This window comes from Pseudorca crassidens, chromosome 15, assembly GCF_039906515.1.
Source record: "Pseudorca crassidens isolate mPseCra1 chromosome 15, mPseCra1.hap1, whole genome shotgun sequence".
NCBI classification, from domain to species: domain Eukaryota; kingdom Metazoa; phylum Chordata; class Mammalia; order Artiodactyla; family Delphinidae; genus Pseudorca; species Pseudorca crassidens.
The window spans coordinates 37,378,657-37,393,820 of NC_090310.1; the positions used below are offsets into that span (position 1 = coordinate 37,378,657).

General features: G+C 63.4%; 2 protein-coding genes across 17 annotated transcripts in view; one reads left to right on the top strand and one right to left on the bottom strand.

Moving 5' to 3' along the window:
- The window catches only part of PKD1 (polycystin 1, transient receptor potential channel interacting), a 47,449-nt gene extending 43,139 nt beyond the window's left edge, over window positions 1-4,310 (top strand). For 7 of the 8 annotated variants that reach the window (XM_067706999.1, XM_067707000.1, XM_067707003.1 and 4 more), the window contains 9 exons: window positions 7-146; window positions 510-622; window positions 880-1,027; window positions 1,153-1,278; window positions 1,547-1,721; window positions 1,801-2,091; window positions 2,166-2,300; window positions 2,375-2,680; window positions 2,776-4,310. In XM_067706999.1, the coding sequence (XP_067563100.1) occupies window positions 7-146; window positions 510-622; window positions 880-1,027; window positions 1,153-1,278; window positions 1,547-1,721; window positions 1,801-2,091; window positions 2,166-2,300; window positions 2,375-2,680; window positions 2,776-3,249 (1,908 nt within the window). In that variant the 3' untranslated portion in view covers window positions 3,250-4,310. The remainder of the gene's footprint in view (window positions 1-6; window positions 147-509; window positions 623-879; window positions 1,028-1,152; window positions 1,279-1,546; window positions 1,722-1,800; window positions 2,092-2,165; window positions 2,301-2,374; window positions 2,681-2,775) is intronic. The other variant, XM_067707002.1, reaches the window with a different exon arrangement.
- Window positions 4,311-4,312: 2 nt separating this feature from the next.
- TSC2 (TSC complex subunit 2) overlaps window positions 4,313-15,164 on the bottom strand; it is a 37,194-nt gene continuing 26,342 nt past the window's right edge. For 2 of the 9 annotated variants that reach the window (XM_067707012.1, XM_067707008.1), the window contains 16 exons: window positions 14,875-15,036; window positions 14,573-14,725; window positions 14,322-14,434; window positions 13,560-13,775; window positions 12,021-12,224; window positions 11,243-11,311; window positions 9,852-9,982; window positions 8,413-8,912; window positions 8,073-8,148; window positions 7,722-7,808; window positions 6,618-6,804; window positions 6,279-6,418; window positions 5,199-5,277; window positions 5,038-5,129; window positions 4,850-4,948; window positions 4,313-4,701 (listed from right to left, as the gene is read on the bottom strand). In XM_067707012.1, coding sequence (XP_067563113.1) covers window positions 4,531-4,701; window positions 4,850-4,948; window positions 5,038-5,129; window positions 5,199-5,277; window positions 6,279-6,418; window positions 6,618-6,804; window positions 7,722-7,808; window positions 8,073-8,148; window positions 8,413-8,912; window positions 9,852-9,982; window positions 11,243-11,311; window positions 12,021-12,224; window positions 13,560-13,775; window positions 14,322-14,434; window positions 14,573-14,725; window positions 14,875-15,036 — 2,479 coding nt within the window. In that variant the 3' untranslated portion in view covers window positions 4,313-4,530. Of the gene's footprint in view, window positions 4,702-4,849; window positions 4,949-5,037; window positions 5,130-5,198; window positions 5,278-6,278; window positions 6,494-6,617; window positions 6,805-7,721; window positions 7,809-8,072; window positions 8,149-8,412; window positions 8,913-9,851; window positions 9,983-11,242; window positions 11,312-12,020; window positions 12,225-13,559; window positions 13,776-14,321; window positions 14,435-14,572; window positions 14,726-14,874; window positions 15,040-15,164 lie in introns of those variants that run through there. The other 7 variants (XM_067707011.1, XM_067707007.1, XM_067707014.1 and 4 more) reach the window with 4 other exon arrangements.

Genomic DNA, 15,164 nt, shown 5'->3' on the forward strand with positions numbered 1-15,164 from the left:
CCCCAGGGCCTTCTGGTATACATGTTCTTCCTGCTGGTGACGCTGCTGGCCAACTATGGGGACACCTCGTGCCACGACCATGCCTACCGCCTGCAGAGCGCCATCAAGCAGGAGCTGGACAGCCAGGCCTTCCTGGCCATCACCCGGTATGGACGCCCCGATATGCAGGCACAGGTCTGTCTTTTTGGCCAGGGTGGTGCTGATGCTGACCAGGGTCCACCTTGATCCCGCCCTTGGCCCAACCCAGCCCCTAGGGGATATCGGGAAGTACCTCAATACATTTTTGGTTGTCAGAACTGGAGTGGGTGTTGCTGACAATGGGTAGAGACCACAGATACTGCTCAACACCCTGGCTGAGGAACCAGGTTGTGCCTCGTCCCCTGGGGTAGCACTGGCCGCCTCCCCCTGGCTGGGCCGGGGCTGCAGTAGCAATGCTGTCTGGGCCTCTGACCTCTGGTGGGCACTGGAAGCTGAAGGATGGAGCATGTGACTCTGTCTGGTGTGGTCAGGTCTGATGAGTTCTGGCCGTGGATGTCCCACGTGCTGCTCCCCTACATCCACGGGAACCCGTCGAGACCAGAGCTGGGGCCCCCACGACTGCGGCAGGTGCGGCTACAGGAAGGTGAGCTGGGGTGGGGCACCCTGCCACTTACCCATCCTTTTTTCCAAAGAGAAGCCTTTGGCCAGGGTCTGGTTCCAACTCCCTTAGCTGGGTGACCTCCCTGCCTCAGTTTCTCGATGTGTAGGTGAGACAGTGACATCTATCTTCTGGGCTGCTGGGAGGGTTCGGTGAGATCCCATAGAGCTCAGCCTAGGAGGCTGGTGAACAGTCAATGCTCCTGGTTTGGCCGGGCTCATTCCCCAGCCCTCTGCTTTCAGCGCTCTGCCTGGACCCGCCTGGCTCAGGGGCCCCTACGTGCTTAGCAGCCTCAGGGGGCTTCAGCACCAGCGACTACGGCATTGGCTGGGGGAGTGCTGCCCACAACGGCTCTGAGATGTGGGCCTACTCGGCGCCAGACCTGCTGGGGTGAGCACGGAGGGCAGGTCAGGGTGCCCAGGGGGCAGGGGGAGTTCCCCAGAGGAGCCCCTCGTTCCAGCCCACTCCCACGTTCTGCATGGCGCCGGCTCTGACACTGTCCTCCTCCCTGGCAGCGTCTGGTACTGGGGCTCCTGTGCCGTGTATGACAGCGGGGGCTACGTGCAGGAGCTGGGGCCCAGCCTGGAAGAGAGCCGCGCGCAGCTGGGCTTCCTGCAGCTGCACAACTGGATCGACAACAGGTGGGCGCCCTGCCCTCAGCCCCTCCCGAACCCCGCCCACTGTGCACATCGGTCACATCTGCGGGCTGGCTCACTCCTGCGCCCAGCTTCGTTGCTTCTTATCATCCCCTGAAGGAGCCCAGCGAGCCCGCCTGCAGCCCCGCGGCCTCCCCAGTGCACGCCTCACCCTCCCAACAACCTGACCCCAAGCCTCTTCTGCGAGCGCATTGGCTTCTCCTGGCGCGTCCCCTTCCTTCCCACCCCGTCTGACTCCGGGCCCTCCGCGCAGGAGCCGTGCAGTGTTCGTGGAGCTCACGCACTACAGCCCGGCGGTGGGGCTGCACGCCGCCGTCACGCTGCGCCTGGAGTTCCCGGCGGCCGGACACGCCGTAGCGGCGCTCAGCGTTCGCCCGTTCGCGCTGCGGCGCCTTAGCGCCGGCCTCTCGCTGCCGCTGCTCACCTCGGTAGGCCCCGCCCCGGCCCCGCCCCGGCCCCGGATGGCCCCGCCCCTGTCCTGACCCCTCCCCGGCCCCGCCCCCACAGGTGAGCCTGCTGCTGTTCGCTGTGTACTTCTCCGCGGCTGAGGTGGGCGCCTGGCGCAGGGAGGGGCGTGCGCGCGCCACGCGGCCTGGGACCTGGGCGCGGTGGCTGCTGGTGGCGCTGACGGCGGCTGCAGCGCTGGTGCGCCTGGCCCAGCTGGGCGCCGCTGACCGCCAGTGGACCCGCTTCCTGCGCGGCCGCCCGCGCCGCTTTACCAGCTTCGAGCAGGTGGCACAGCTGAGCGCCGTGGCCCGCGGCCTGACCGCCTCGCTGCTCTTCTTGCTTTTGGTCAAGGTGAGTGTTGGGCCGGTGTGCCCGGGGCGAGCCGGCGTTGGCGGGGTCGGTCGGCTGACGCCCTCTGTCCACAGGCTGCCCAGCAGCTGCGCTTTGTGCGCCAGTGGTCGGTTTTCGGCAAGACGCTGTGCCGGGCCCTGCCAGAGCTCGTGGGGGCGGCCTTAGGCCTGGTGGTGCTCGCCGTGGCCTACGCGCAACTGGCTGTCCTGGTAGGTGCCAGTGGGGCCATCGGAGAGGGTGGTTTAGCCCAGGCCGCGCCTCACTCATACCGCCTTCCCCACAGTTGGTCTCCTCCTGCGTGGACTCACTTCGGAGCGCTGCCCGGGCCCTCCTGGTGCTGTGTCCCGAGGCTGGGGGTCCTGCCCTGTGCCCTGCAGAGTCCTGGCGCCTGTCCCCTGTGCTATGCACGGGGCTCTGGGCCCTGCGGCTGTGGGGTGCCCTGAGGCTGGGGGCAGTCCTCCTGCGGTGGCGGTACCACGCTCTGCGTGGGGAGCTGTACCGCCCAGCTTGGGAGCCGCAGGACTACGAGATGGTGGAACTGTTCTTGCGCCGGCTGCGCCTCTGGATGGGCTTCAGCAAAGTCAAGGAGGTGGGTACGGCCCAGTGGGGGGGAGAGGGACGCACCCTGGGCCCAGCTGAGCCCAGGGCGCAGCCGGACTGACCGAGCCCCTGTGCCGCCCCCAGTTCCGCCACAAAGTCCGCTTTGAAGGGATGGAGCCCCTGCCCTCCCGCTCATCCAGGGGCTCCAAGTCTTCTCCGGATGTGCCCCCACCCAGCGGAGGCTCCGACGCCTCCCGCCCCTCCACCTCCTCCAGCCAGCTGGATGCGCTGAGCGTGGGCTTGGGCCGGCCAGGGCCCCGAGGGGAGCCCGAACCTGAGCCCTCCCGTCTCCAAGCCGTGTTTGAGGCCCTACTCGCCCAGTTTGACCGACTCAACCAGGCCACGGAGGATGTCTACCAGCTGGAGCAGCGGCTGCAGAGCCTGCATGGCCGTAGGAGCAGCGGGCCCACAGCCTCACCTCCCCCTAGCCCCTCCCCAGGCCTGAGGCCAGTCCTGCCCAGCCGCCTTGTCCGGGTCAGTGGAGGCGTTGGCTTGGCTATAGGCCCCAGCAGGGCATCCCTGCGGGCCAAGAACAAGATCCACCCCAGCAGCACTTAGTCCCAGGGGATCTGGGCTCATGCCTCTTCTCTGGGGTGGGCCTGTGGCTTCACTCTGGCCCCTCAGAGCCAGAGCAGACACCGCTCAGTATTATTACCTTCTGCCACCCTCCAGGTTTCAGGCCAGGCAGAACAGCTGCACGCAGGTCCCCCAGAGAGCAGGCAGCACTTGTGTCTCTCTGTGGGCTTCAGCACTTTAAAGAGGCCGCGTGGCCAGCTAGGACCCAGGGTCCCCTCCCCAGTTCCCTGTGGGAGGACACAACAGTATTGGACTGAGTGCCCGGCCTCTGAGATGCTAATTTATTTCCCAAGTCCTCAGGTACAGCGGGCTGTGCCCGGCCCCACCTCCTGGGCAGACATCTCCCCCTTGCTAAGGATCCAGGCTATGGGGGATGGAACCTGCACCTCCTGTCATCCTCCTCCCTAAATTATTACCTCCTCTGTCCCCCTGCTGAGTGCATTCACCTCCAGCTGCCGCTGTGTGTCTATTGTCTGTCAGTAATTTATGTGGGGTTAAAACGTATATATTTTTGTACGTCGCTTTTATTTTTCAATAGGGCCAAGGGGCCTGGTGGCTGAAACAGCCTGTGCCCACTGTCACCCACCTTAAGGGGGAGCTGGGACTGCAGAGCTGGCCTCCCTCCCCAGACACCTGCCCACACGGCTAGGGAAGCAACAGCCACTTCTTGGCTCCAAGTCTGGCCTTGGGCAGGTGCTGGGCAGAGAGGACGGTTGGAGGGGTGCAACCACCCCGGGCCCTTCTTGTCACCACCATGGCCTTATTCTCCTCCCCTGCCCAGGCCTGCTGGTGGGTCTGGGTGAGGGGCAGCACCAGTGCATGGCACGGGGCCCTAGGGTGGGTAAGGGGAAAGATCTCTCCCCGGGGGCTGGCTCCCGGGCCAGGGGAGGTGAGCATGACAGTGCACATGTGAGGCTTTCCTGAGGGCAAGGCCCCAACAGCAGCCTGACAGGCCCCCTCCCCACTCCAGTGGGCATGGCCAAAGCTACAGCCTTGATCCCACCCCACCCAACAGACGAAGTCAAATAAATGAGTTGACTGACCGTTCCAGTGTCCGTGTCCACTCCAGTGTCTGTGTCCACGTACACAGGCCTGGGCCACACCAGCACTTTATTTGCACAAATAAATACCACCCAGTGTGCCTCATGGGGGCAGGGAGAGTCCGGCAGCACGGCTGCTCAGGTGACAGCTGGGGGAGCCCAGGCACGTGCTCAGCATCTCAGAGAAGCCCCAACAGGACCAGGCACCAGCCCCCGTGCAGCCTCACACAAACTCAGTGAAGTCATCCACGGAGGAGACGAGGCGCTTCCGCTGGCCTGTCTCGTAGGTGGGCGTGGACTCAGCTGGGGCCTGCGTGGGGGCCTTGGCGTGGCCAGGAGGGTGAGTCTGCATCAGGGGCAGGCTGGCGTTTGAGTAGTGGGCTTCCTCACGGATCTGAGGGAGAGGGAGCTTCAGCAGCAAGTCCAGAAGGGGCGACACATGCTCCCCAGGCTGGATACCAGCACCCCCAGTCAGCCATCACGTCTCTGAGGGAGCGCCCCCACCCCCAATGCCCAGCATGCCCATGGCCCAACCTCCCTACCCGGTGGCGGAGCCGCTTGATGTGGCGGAGCCTGGCAATCCACTTGGAGGGATAGGTGTCGGTGGGGTTGGAGCGGCTGTGGTGCACCTGCGAGGCCATCTGGGGCGGGGAGGGCAGAACAGTGAGCCCTGCACAGGTGGCACCTGTGGGCCTGTCCCACCCACCTCCCGGGGGCCACCTCTGCTCACATTTGCGTGCAGGGCCATCTGACGGGCCACAAAGGGCAGGTTTCGGTCGGACACGATCTTGGCCACGCTGGTGTCCACGAGGCCCTCCATGTCTGGGGAGACACAGCACTCATGTGGGGCTCAGAGCCCCGGGTGCCTCCCCACCTGGCCCTGCGCCTCACCTTTCCTGCACTGCAGCGACACCAGGTTGCACTCATAATCCAGGGGAGTGATGATCACGTGGACAAAGTTGAACTGGCCCTGCCCAGACAAGAGCAGGGGTCACCCCAGCACCAAGGGCCACTTTCTGCCACCCCACACTTAGCCCAGGAGGGCAGCTGGCTCATTGGTTAGATGCTCGCTAACAGCACATGTAGCCGCCACCTGCACACCCACACTTACTTCTCACCTGGCCTGGGGGCCACCACCCTGTCACCCCTCTACTGCCTCACGTACAGCCTGCATAAGCCAGACGGTCACACAGCTCCCAATCCCTCCACACTGCCCAGGAGACACCTGCCTCACTGTTGGTTGAGAGTAGCATGTGGAGCTCCTGGGCCGCCCAGGATGGCACACGGAGCATCCACACCTCAGGCGCGCGCGCGCCACTTCGGCCTCCCCAGACACTCCTGCCTCTACCAGAGTCTCTGCCCCAAACCTCAGGGGGTCTGTGTTCAGTGACCTCCTGCAAGGCTGCTCAATGCACTCAGAATAAATCCCAACGCCCCTGAGCACTGGCACCTCAGACCCTGGGCTGCGCCAGGCACCCACTCGGCCTTGCAGCTCATCCACACATGGCCACCCTGTGACAAGCCACCTGCACTGAGCCCGCCTCCTCCCCATGGGACCTCGAGCCCCAGCGACTTCCTCTAGGAAAGCGGGTGATACCAGGCCCAGCCCAACCGCTGAGCGACGACATGAGGGACGGACTGGGGGACAGGGCTCAGGGTTGTTACAAGCAAACGCTGCGTACCCACCACCTGCCGTGCACCCGCCAAGCACAGTCGCACAAAACCCACAGCAGTGCACGGCTCCAAGAGGAAACCAACGGGTATTGTCCTCATCACAGAAGAGGACACGGCCCAGGTGGGGGCCCGCCACCTCAGGGGGTTACACAAGCGGGTCGTGATGTCACCAACGCTGACCCAGCGAAGCTCGCTATCTCTGCTCAACACAGAACAGGGGGCACTTCCCCAGAGAGATCCGGCTTCCAGCCTGGGGCCCAGATCCACGCCCACCTGCCCTTTGGGCCCCTTGCTCACTTTGATGGTGCCGAGCTTAAAGTCCTCGCCAGAGTCATTGTAGACAATGGACACGAAGTCGTTGCCCAGGTGGCGCTTCTTGTCACAGCGATGCTTGTCCACGTCCTTGGTGGGCATCAGGGTGGCGATGTGGAAGACGGCTGCAGGGCGGAGCGGAGCTGAGCGGGGTGGCGCCAACCCAGGCAGGGTGCCAGTGAGGGCTCCTCAGGCTGAGGCTGGGGGCCAGGACAGGTGGCAGTGGGTGCAGCCCTCAGTGCCCCTGAGAGGAGGGCTAGGTTTCTCCGGAGGCTCCTGAGGGCCTGCAGGAGCTGGGAGGAGCAGGTGGGGGAGGGCACACACCTTGCATGATGTCGTCATGCCAGCAGTAGGTGAACTGGCCGTCCTCGCCGCACACGTCCAGGCCGCCCAGGTACACCTTGTCCGGCTGGCAGTCCTTGAGCTCGATGAGCTTGCCCAGCCCCGTCAGGAATTCTGTGTACCTGTAGGAGCCATGCTCATTGGACAGGATGGCGAGCTCACTGTTGCTCTGCAGGGAGACAAGCGGGGCACGGTGGCACCTGCTCCCAGGCCACCCCCCAGCCACATGCTGCCCCTCCCTGGCTCTCAGGACCCCAAGGGCTTGTTGCTGCTGGGGACCCAGAGGAGGGGTGACTGGTGTGGCTGGGCAGACAGCCCCACTTCTGCCATCGACCCGACTTGGCGAGGAAGCTTCATTCAGGGTGAGGCAGCTTCATTCCCGTCGTTGCCCAGGTGTGTCACCCCGCTCCCCAACTCTCTCGTAACTAGCCTGTCACTAAACTGGGCCAGCTCAGCTTCAGAACACACCCAGAGCCCTCGGCACCCCTCTGTCCCTGCTCCTCCAACCTGCCTCTCACTCCACCCACTGCCGCACCTCTGCCAGTTCTCAGCCTCAGCCGGAGGGTGCTTTTGAGACTCAGGTCGAGTCAACTTGAACCCTTCGCTTGGAACCACCTGAGGCCCTCCCATCTCACTGGGTGCTGAGTTCCTACCACAGCCCCACTACTTCCCGCCCCCACCGCCCCCACCCCGCCCGGCACCCCTCCCCTCTGCGCTGGCCCAGGAGCGCACTATGCCGCCCCACCTGCATGTGCGCTCGCCTCCCTCACTTCTTCCACGTCTGCACTCCATGTCACCTCCCTCGGATCAGCGACATGAAAAGCGTGTCGCTCACACCTGCGCAGGCTCCCTGGACCCGCCACCTCCTCCTCCTCCTCAGTCCTCGCCACTCCGTGCACCACGTGCTCACACACTACCTGTCACTCTCACTCCTGGATCCCTGGCACGGAGCTCAATGGGCACCCGACACTCCAGCGGCCCTGCAGTGACCAAGCTCTGCGGAGGACAAGGGCCCAGACCCCCCCGCCCCGGTGGGGTGGACGCCCAGCTCTGCCCAGCATGCAGGCTGGCCCCTGGCAGCCTCACCTGGCCTTCTCCCACGTACAGGACGGCGATCTTGTGTGTGTCATACGATGGGATCTGGTCAAGGAGCTGCACTGACCGCTCAAAAGACTGTAGCCACAGAGCCCTGCCTGAGCCCAGGGCAGAGGCTGTCCCCTACCACCAGCCCTGCCCAGCAAGCCCCAGCCCAATGCCTGTCCAGGAGAGGCCTCTCCTCACGCAGGCAGGTTACCGCAGGCTGCCGTGGGGACCTGAGGCCGTAGCCCTCCACGAGCCTGGGCTATAGCCCCCACTGCCCAGCCCTGGGGCATCATCCCACTGTGCACCCCCAGCCAGGCTCCAGGGGGACCCTAAGGGGAGAGAGGGCCCGCCTACCTCATTGGGTAAAAGGATTGGCTTGTTGGACTCATCACCGAAGAAAGGTGAGTGGTAGAGCTGCAGGAACACAAAGCTGCAGGGGAAGAGAGATGATAGGGGCTGGGCTTGGAGCTACAAGCCCAGGTCCAGGGTCTCAGCCAATACGGTCACAGCCCATGTGGAGAGCAGCAGGGCCCGAGCCTCATCACCCAAGGAGCTACTCTCTCCTGTGGCTCCGAGCAGCCACGGGGCAGAGGATGTGCAGACCTGTACCCCAGCCTGCTCTGTCCTGGGCCCCTCAGGCACCACGTCCCCACAGGGAACATCCGGGCACTCCCACCAGGAGGGCGAGGCTCACCTAGGGTTGATACCCGGCACCTTCTCGGTATTGGAGGTCCCAGCTCTGCTCTTGAAGGCGTCCCTCTCCACCCTCTTGCCCCTGCGTGACGGGGCCGAATCAGAGATAGTGTAGCCTCGAGGCCGCAGCCCACTGGGGGAGCGGGGACAGCTGGAAGGCAAGGGACCCTCAGGCTGGGTGGGACCCTGGCCCTGGCTCTCTTCGCCTGGGGCTGACCAGGCAGCACCTTCCCTGTCCAGGATCCCTGACTGTGACCGGGCCTTGGCCTCAGGGCTCAGCCGGCCGACATCAGCCTTGTCCCCAGGGTCCCCAAGGATGTCCTGCAGCGTCTGTAGTTCAGGCGATGAGCTTGACTTGCTCAGGGGCTGCGAGGGCTGGAATGCGAGCTCCACAGAGGGCCGGGAGCCCTCAGAGGAGATGGCCCGCTCGATGGGGATCCCCCCAGCAGCCAACTCCTCGGCGTGGAATGACTTCTCCTCCTGGCTGGAAGTCGAAGATGACTGCAAAGAGTATATCCAAAGAAAATCTTCATCAAGAGGCACCACTGAGGAGACTTCCCTAGTGGCGCAGTGGCTAAGAATCCTCCTGCTAATGCAGGGGACACAGGTTCGAGCCCTGGTCTGGGAAGATCCCACATGCCACGAAGCAACTAAGCCCGTGCGCCACAGCTACTAAGCCTGTGCTCTAGAGCCCGCGAGTCACAACTACTGAAGCCCACGCGCCTAGAGCCTGTGCTCCACAGCAAGAGAAGCTACCACATCGAGAAGCCCGCGCACCTCAACCAAGAGTAGCCCCCGCTCGCTGCAACTAGAGAAAAACCCATGCACAGCAACGAAGACCCAACACAGCCAAAAATAAATTTAAAAAAACCAACAACAATGAAAATTCAATATACTAAAAAAAAAAAAAAGGCACCACTGACCCCACCTGGAGGCAACAAGGCCCCACCCATCCTCCAGCCCAGGGCCATGGAGCTGCCCAGCACCGAACTGATGGTCCCCCCATCCCCTGAAAGCACCTCCCTGTGCCCCACGCTCAGCAGAGGAGACAAGAGCCTCGCAGACGAAAGGATACCAGCAATGAGAAGCTATATCCCTGGGTAGACCACTGGAAAACCCCACACTGTCTTACAGCAGGGACTTGGTAGAACATCTAGCCATTTTTTTAGATAAGAAAAGGCAAGAGGATGGGGTGGGCGGAACAGTGGAAAAACTTTCTAGAGTTCAGAGCAAATCAGTGATGTGCCACAAAGCTTAAGGTGGAGGTCCCACACCTGCCCCCACCCCCGACTCAGCCCCTGCCTCAGCCCCCGCCTCCCACCCGACCCCCCCCCCCCCAGTAGCTGGGCTTGAGGTCTAGAGGCCTGCCTGGCCATGGAGGTCCAGATGGCAGCACCAACAGGGACCCTCAGGCCGGCTCTGGTCCCCAGCTGCACTCACCCTGCTGAAAGCTTCAGCGTGCCGATAGCGCCCGTCTGTGCCTAGGGTTGCCTCAAAGTCTTCCAGTTCGGGGGGCTCCACTGGCAAACTAGCCTCGCCTGGACTTCCCTCCTCCAGAACTACTGCAGAGTCTGGAAAGACACACACGGTGCTGCTGGGTGCCAGCCCGGCCGCCAGGAGCTCACGTGGCCTCAGGGGTACCAGCTTTTCCCCCACGAGAGGGCACAGTGGCCCCCCAGCAGGGCCACCCCCTCCCATCGAGCCAGCTGGAGGAGGGCACTCTTGAGCACCCTGGGTATGAGCCCTGACACAGGGTGTCTCCTACATGGGCTCCCAGGGGTCAGGATGAGAGGACATCTGCCTCCTCTAGTCCCCACCCATCCACCCCAGTGTCCACAGAAGCCACCTCTGCTCCTTCAGCAAGGCAGGTGGGCAAGGGCAGGCCGGACTCCCATGAGGAAGCCCCCCACCCCCTGCCCCGCCTGAGACGGGGCCTCGGCTCAGGAGGAGGGCATGCCTACACCAGCCCTCAGGAACTGGGGAGAAGCCAGAGCTCCTCCCTGCTTGGCCCCGGTCGAAAGACTGCAGCGGGAAAGTCCCTGTGTGGGAACACAGGCTCGGGAGCCATTCTGGAGAGCGGAGGCTCGCCTTCCGAGTCCAGGCCGACTCCGAGCCGGGCGCACTTAGGAGAGAGCATGACGCCCCCAAGCCGCGTTTCCTGTGCCAGCACCAGGGCGAGGGGGGTGAGAAGAAGCAACCGGGTTAGCGCCGCCCACACGCAGCCCCGCACACGCGCAGTCCATTAGCTGCCCATAAGAGCCCCTCTGCCACTGCACGCTCCTAGCTGGCTCCTGCCCATGCAGTAGGGCCCGGGCGGCTGGAGCCCCGAGCAGGCCACACCCTCCCTGCCGGGGCCTGGGAGCCACGGGCCAGAAGCCGGTCTGCAAGGCCCTCGGCCAGCCTACTGTGAAAGGTAGACACGTCCCAATTTGTGGGTTCACAAAGCCAGTCAGAGCACCAGAGGCCAGGGCAGGGGCAGCTCGGCCGAGGCCCAGAGCCAGGCTCGTACCCCAAGAGCTATCCTCCATCGGCCTCTGGGGTTCAGTTGCCCGAGGTCACCTCCTCAGGCCTGAAGGGGCTAGGAGGGCCTGTCTGGCTCAGGAACAGAGCTCAGCCATGAAAGCGCGAGACAGTGGGGGTTCCCGCTGGCAAAGCAAACGCATTCGGCACCAATGTCCTCGTGCGAGTCAGGGCCCTGCACCCAGAGGGCGACGAGAGGCTGAGGTGCCATCATGGAGGGGTGAGCAGATGAGGGACGATGAGTCAGCATCTAGGGGGCAGAGTGGTGCTCTGCAGCAAACACCGCTTTCCTTAAAGAGACGCACGAATACCTGCCCAGGAAATGCTCCTATGCAGCTTTCCTTGGCAACTGGACTGGTACAGGGAGGAGAAAGAGGCCACTGCAAGGGAAACCGTGAGCGGCCAGTCAGCAGAAGGAGAGACTACGCACAGGTCGAGCAGAGAGCACAGGCACCACTAGTCCTGCACAGACCCAGAGCCTGGAGAGAGAGGGGAGGGCCAGCGATCGGCTGGAGGGGCGGGTGTGGCACACACGGGTCCCAGCTCTCCAAGCTGCTTGAGCGAACATCTGGCGGGAGTGCATCCCTCCTTCTCGTGAGTAGAGGTCCTCAGCCTCTAAGTGTCATCTGGCCACAGGGAAGGCCGGGGGTTGAAGGACAGCATGGGCCCAGCTGGGCAGGGCCATGAGAGCGCAGGCAGGCGCAGGCAGGCTCAGGTATGCTCGGCGCATCCAAACCCAAACCCAAACCCAAACCCAAACCCAAGCAGAAGTGTGGCAGCCTCCTGGAACCCTTGGCACCAGGCACCCAGAGGAGGTGCAGAACCAAGGCCTCGCTTGGCCCTGCCCGTGTCCACCCCATGAATAGGGCCAGCTGAGCAGGGCCTTGAGCCCACCGATTCATGGTACCGCGCCTCCAAAGAAGAAGGTCGCCCCTGCAGGAGCAGTCCCCGCTCTCTGGAAATGGGCATCCCCCCACGGCCAGCCTTCTCCCAATGCCTGAGGCTGGCAGCACCAAGGCTCAGGACCCCACCCCAGGCGCATCTGCCATCAGACAGGGCACACCAGGTGGGCGAGAGGCCAGCGCTCACCTGTGTTAGAGCGTGGGGGTGGGGGGGGCTTGGCTGAGCCGGCCGCCGGCACCGACAGCGACTTGTAGAGGGCCGTGTCGCGACGCTCCTTGAAGCGCTCGGCGGCCATTAGGGCATTGGACAGCTCCTGCAGGGGCGTGTTGTTGATGTCCGAGGAGAAGGGACTGAGTGGGTTCTCCAAGCTCATCAGCCAGCTGGTGTTCCCTGCAGAGGGGCAGCCAGCACCCCACAGGGCTCAGGGCTCGGGCCCAGCGCATCCGAACAGCCATCCCCTCCCGGACCTCCCCAGGCAGCCCCAGCCACGCTGGCCTTTAGGGAGCATGACTCGTGCTCCACCAGGGAGTAATGGTGGGGGGACCAGGCAAGGCACGCCCCTGGCCTTGCCCTGACGCTCCCACCCCCAGTCCCCCTGCCCCGGCCCTGAGGTCAGGGCAGCCACCAGTGGTCACTAGCCTCAGTGACAAGCACGAGGGGCCCTTAGCTCACAGCACCTGCTGCCCCAGGGCAGTTCCCACACTCAGGACAGGCTCAGCCAGGCTCAGGGCCAGAGGGCGAGCAGCCAAGGCAACTCAGCGCAGCAGACTCCTCCCCAAAGGGGGGTTCTGGGTGGGGCTCAGAGAGGCTTCTGGGCTCTGTCCACTCTCCCCTCCAGGCCCAGAGGACCACGCTTGGACTTGACCTTCCTCACTGAGCAGCCTCACATCCCAGCATCTCATCTGACCTCAGTCCACCTCCTCCCAGCCCACCTGGTTTCCTGCCTCCCCCACGGCCATGCCCTCACAGGAACCGGGAGGACTGGGCTAACACAAACGAGGAGCCTCTCCCTGCCCCGACCCCCACGGCCCCACAGCCCAGCACGCAAGGCCTCCATGGGGCCAGCACCCCATCCCTCTCCTCACCACTCGGTCACCACTGGCCCCACACTGCACCTGAGATTCCTCCCAGGCTCTGGGCCTTGGCTGAAATGGCCCTGTCGTGGACTGTGTCCCCTCAAATTCACGTGTTGGAGCCCTAACCTCTGGGACCTCAAAAAACGACTGCATTTGGAAACAGGCTCTTTAAAGCGGTGATTAAGGTAAAATAAGACCGCACAGATGGACCCTAATCCATTCTGACTGATACCTTAAAACAAGATTAAGACACAGAGGGACAACCGCGTGAGGATGCAGTGAGGAGACGGCCATCTAAAAGCCAAGGAGAGAGGCCATAGGAGAAACATGCCTTGCCGACAACCTAACCTTGCACTTCCAGGCTCCAGGGCTGGGAGGAAATAAATTCTGTTGTTTAAGCTGTCTAGTCTGTGGTGCTTCGTTATGGCAGCCTGAGCAGACCAGGACAGACCTTCTCCTCACTTAGCCATGGGACCTCCCCTCACTGTTCCTCTCTGGGGACTCGGCTCAAAAGTCACCTCCAAATTGCTCCCGTGGCCCAGTCTGCCTGCCACTGGCTTCTGTGTGTCCAGAGTCTTTATGTAACTGTCCCACACTACGGGTTGACAGCGGCCCAGGACAGCTGAGCGCAGGTCCACCCCTGGGGTACCTGTGGGTCTCCGGACCAAGATCTCTGCCCAGCCCTGGGTCAGCAGGGGGACGTAAGCTGCCAGGTTTGTCTTCTCCTTCTGTGCCGGTAGCTGGGTGCTGGCTGAGGCTTTCTCAGGCTTGCTGGCTGGAGCAGTCTGTAAGCCCGGGGAAGCGGGGCTGCCAGGAAAGTGGGAGGCTGGAGCATCCAAGGCACCAACTCGAAGGCCATGGCCCCCTGAGGAGGAGAGCAGGAGGGCTGGTGACCACCACCACCCAGTGGAAAAGCCACTGGCAAGGCCTGGCTGCTCCACCTGGGGCCTGGGCTGGCCAAGCCCTGAGCTAGTGCCCAGAGGCAGCTCAGCCATCCCCAGGCATGGCCCTCTTCCAGTGTCAGTGTCGGCCTTGGCGGACCCAGGGCAGCAGGAAGGGCCCCCATCACCTGTCCCATAATCAGACCATGGCTCATTTCAGCTACAGTAGAGTAAAAAGCTCAAGGGGTGAGCTGGGCTGAGGGCCAGGACTGCTGAGGGCTCATAAGAAACGCTGACCACGAGAACAGGCCCCCAGCGGCAAGTAGGCCTCGTGCCACAGCTGCACAGAAGGTCATGTCCCCCCACACCCCAACCCCGTGACAAGGGCTCACAGACAGCACTCTAGTTATTCAAAAATTGGAGCAGGCCTAAATAAAGCCAGCCACCTTGATCCTCAGCTCCCAGGACCTTCCTGAGCACAGGGACTCGCAGAGGCACCCAGGAGGGAGGCAGGGTGGGCAGAGGCTCACCAGACATGGAGCGGACCCGGTCCCGGGCTCCACGGCACACCTGTTGCCCAGCCTGGGACTCCAGCTTGGCTGGTGCCTCCTTTGTCTGTCTCACGTGCACACTGGGGTCAGAGCTGAGAACAGAAGGGTCACCACAGAGCGTAACCAAGGTATTCCAGGGGCTCCAGGCCAGCACGACACTGTCTCATGCAGGCCTGGGCTCAGGACAGCCACCATCAAGGTCAGGCAGGCAGGGGCAGAAAGGTGGTCACCTCAAGTCTGGGCCCCCCTGCAGCTCTCCTGAGTCCAGGCCCAGCAGAGACCGGGTCCCAGTCCCCACGCTCGTCGTCACGGTGACAAGCTTGTTCCCAACCAGCCAGGTTTTCGTCCTGCCACCTGCCAGGAGGAACTCTCCCACGGGGGACCTGAAAGCATAGGAATGTTGGTCAATACCTCACCCGCAAGAAGAAGTCCCACGTGCCACTCCTGCTGCCCCTTTGACCAAGTGCAGTCACAGAAGAAAAGCTAGGCCCTGCCCTCCTGCCCTGCCCCAGTCCTGGAGCCCGACTCGCACCTCTTGGGGACCGCCGTGAAGTTGGAGAACACGTATCTGGCCATCATGTCCAGACACGTCTCTGTGAGCTCCAGGTGGAGAGTTTTCAAGTTGTCGTCAGCCTGGGCCATTGAGTTCTCATCTGCAGACCCCAAGCTGGCGCTCGTGAGAGATGTCTGGATCCTGCTGGAGGGAGGAGTCACGGCGAGGTCAGGGTGCCAGGTGGGGGCTGAGCCATCTACCACCGGGGCCAAAGCTCAAGGCATGCAGGTGCTGAGAGGGCTGCACTCAGAAAGACCCGCCAGGGCGTG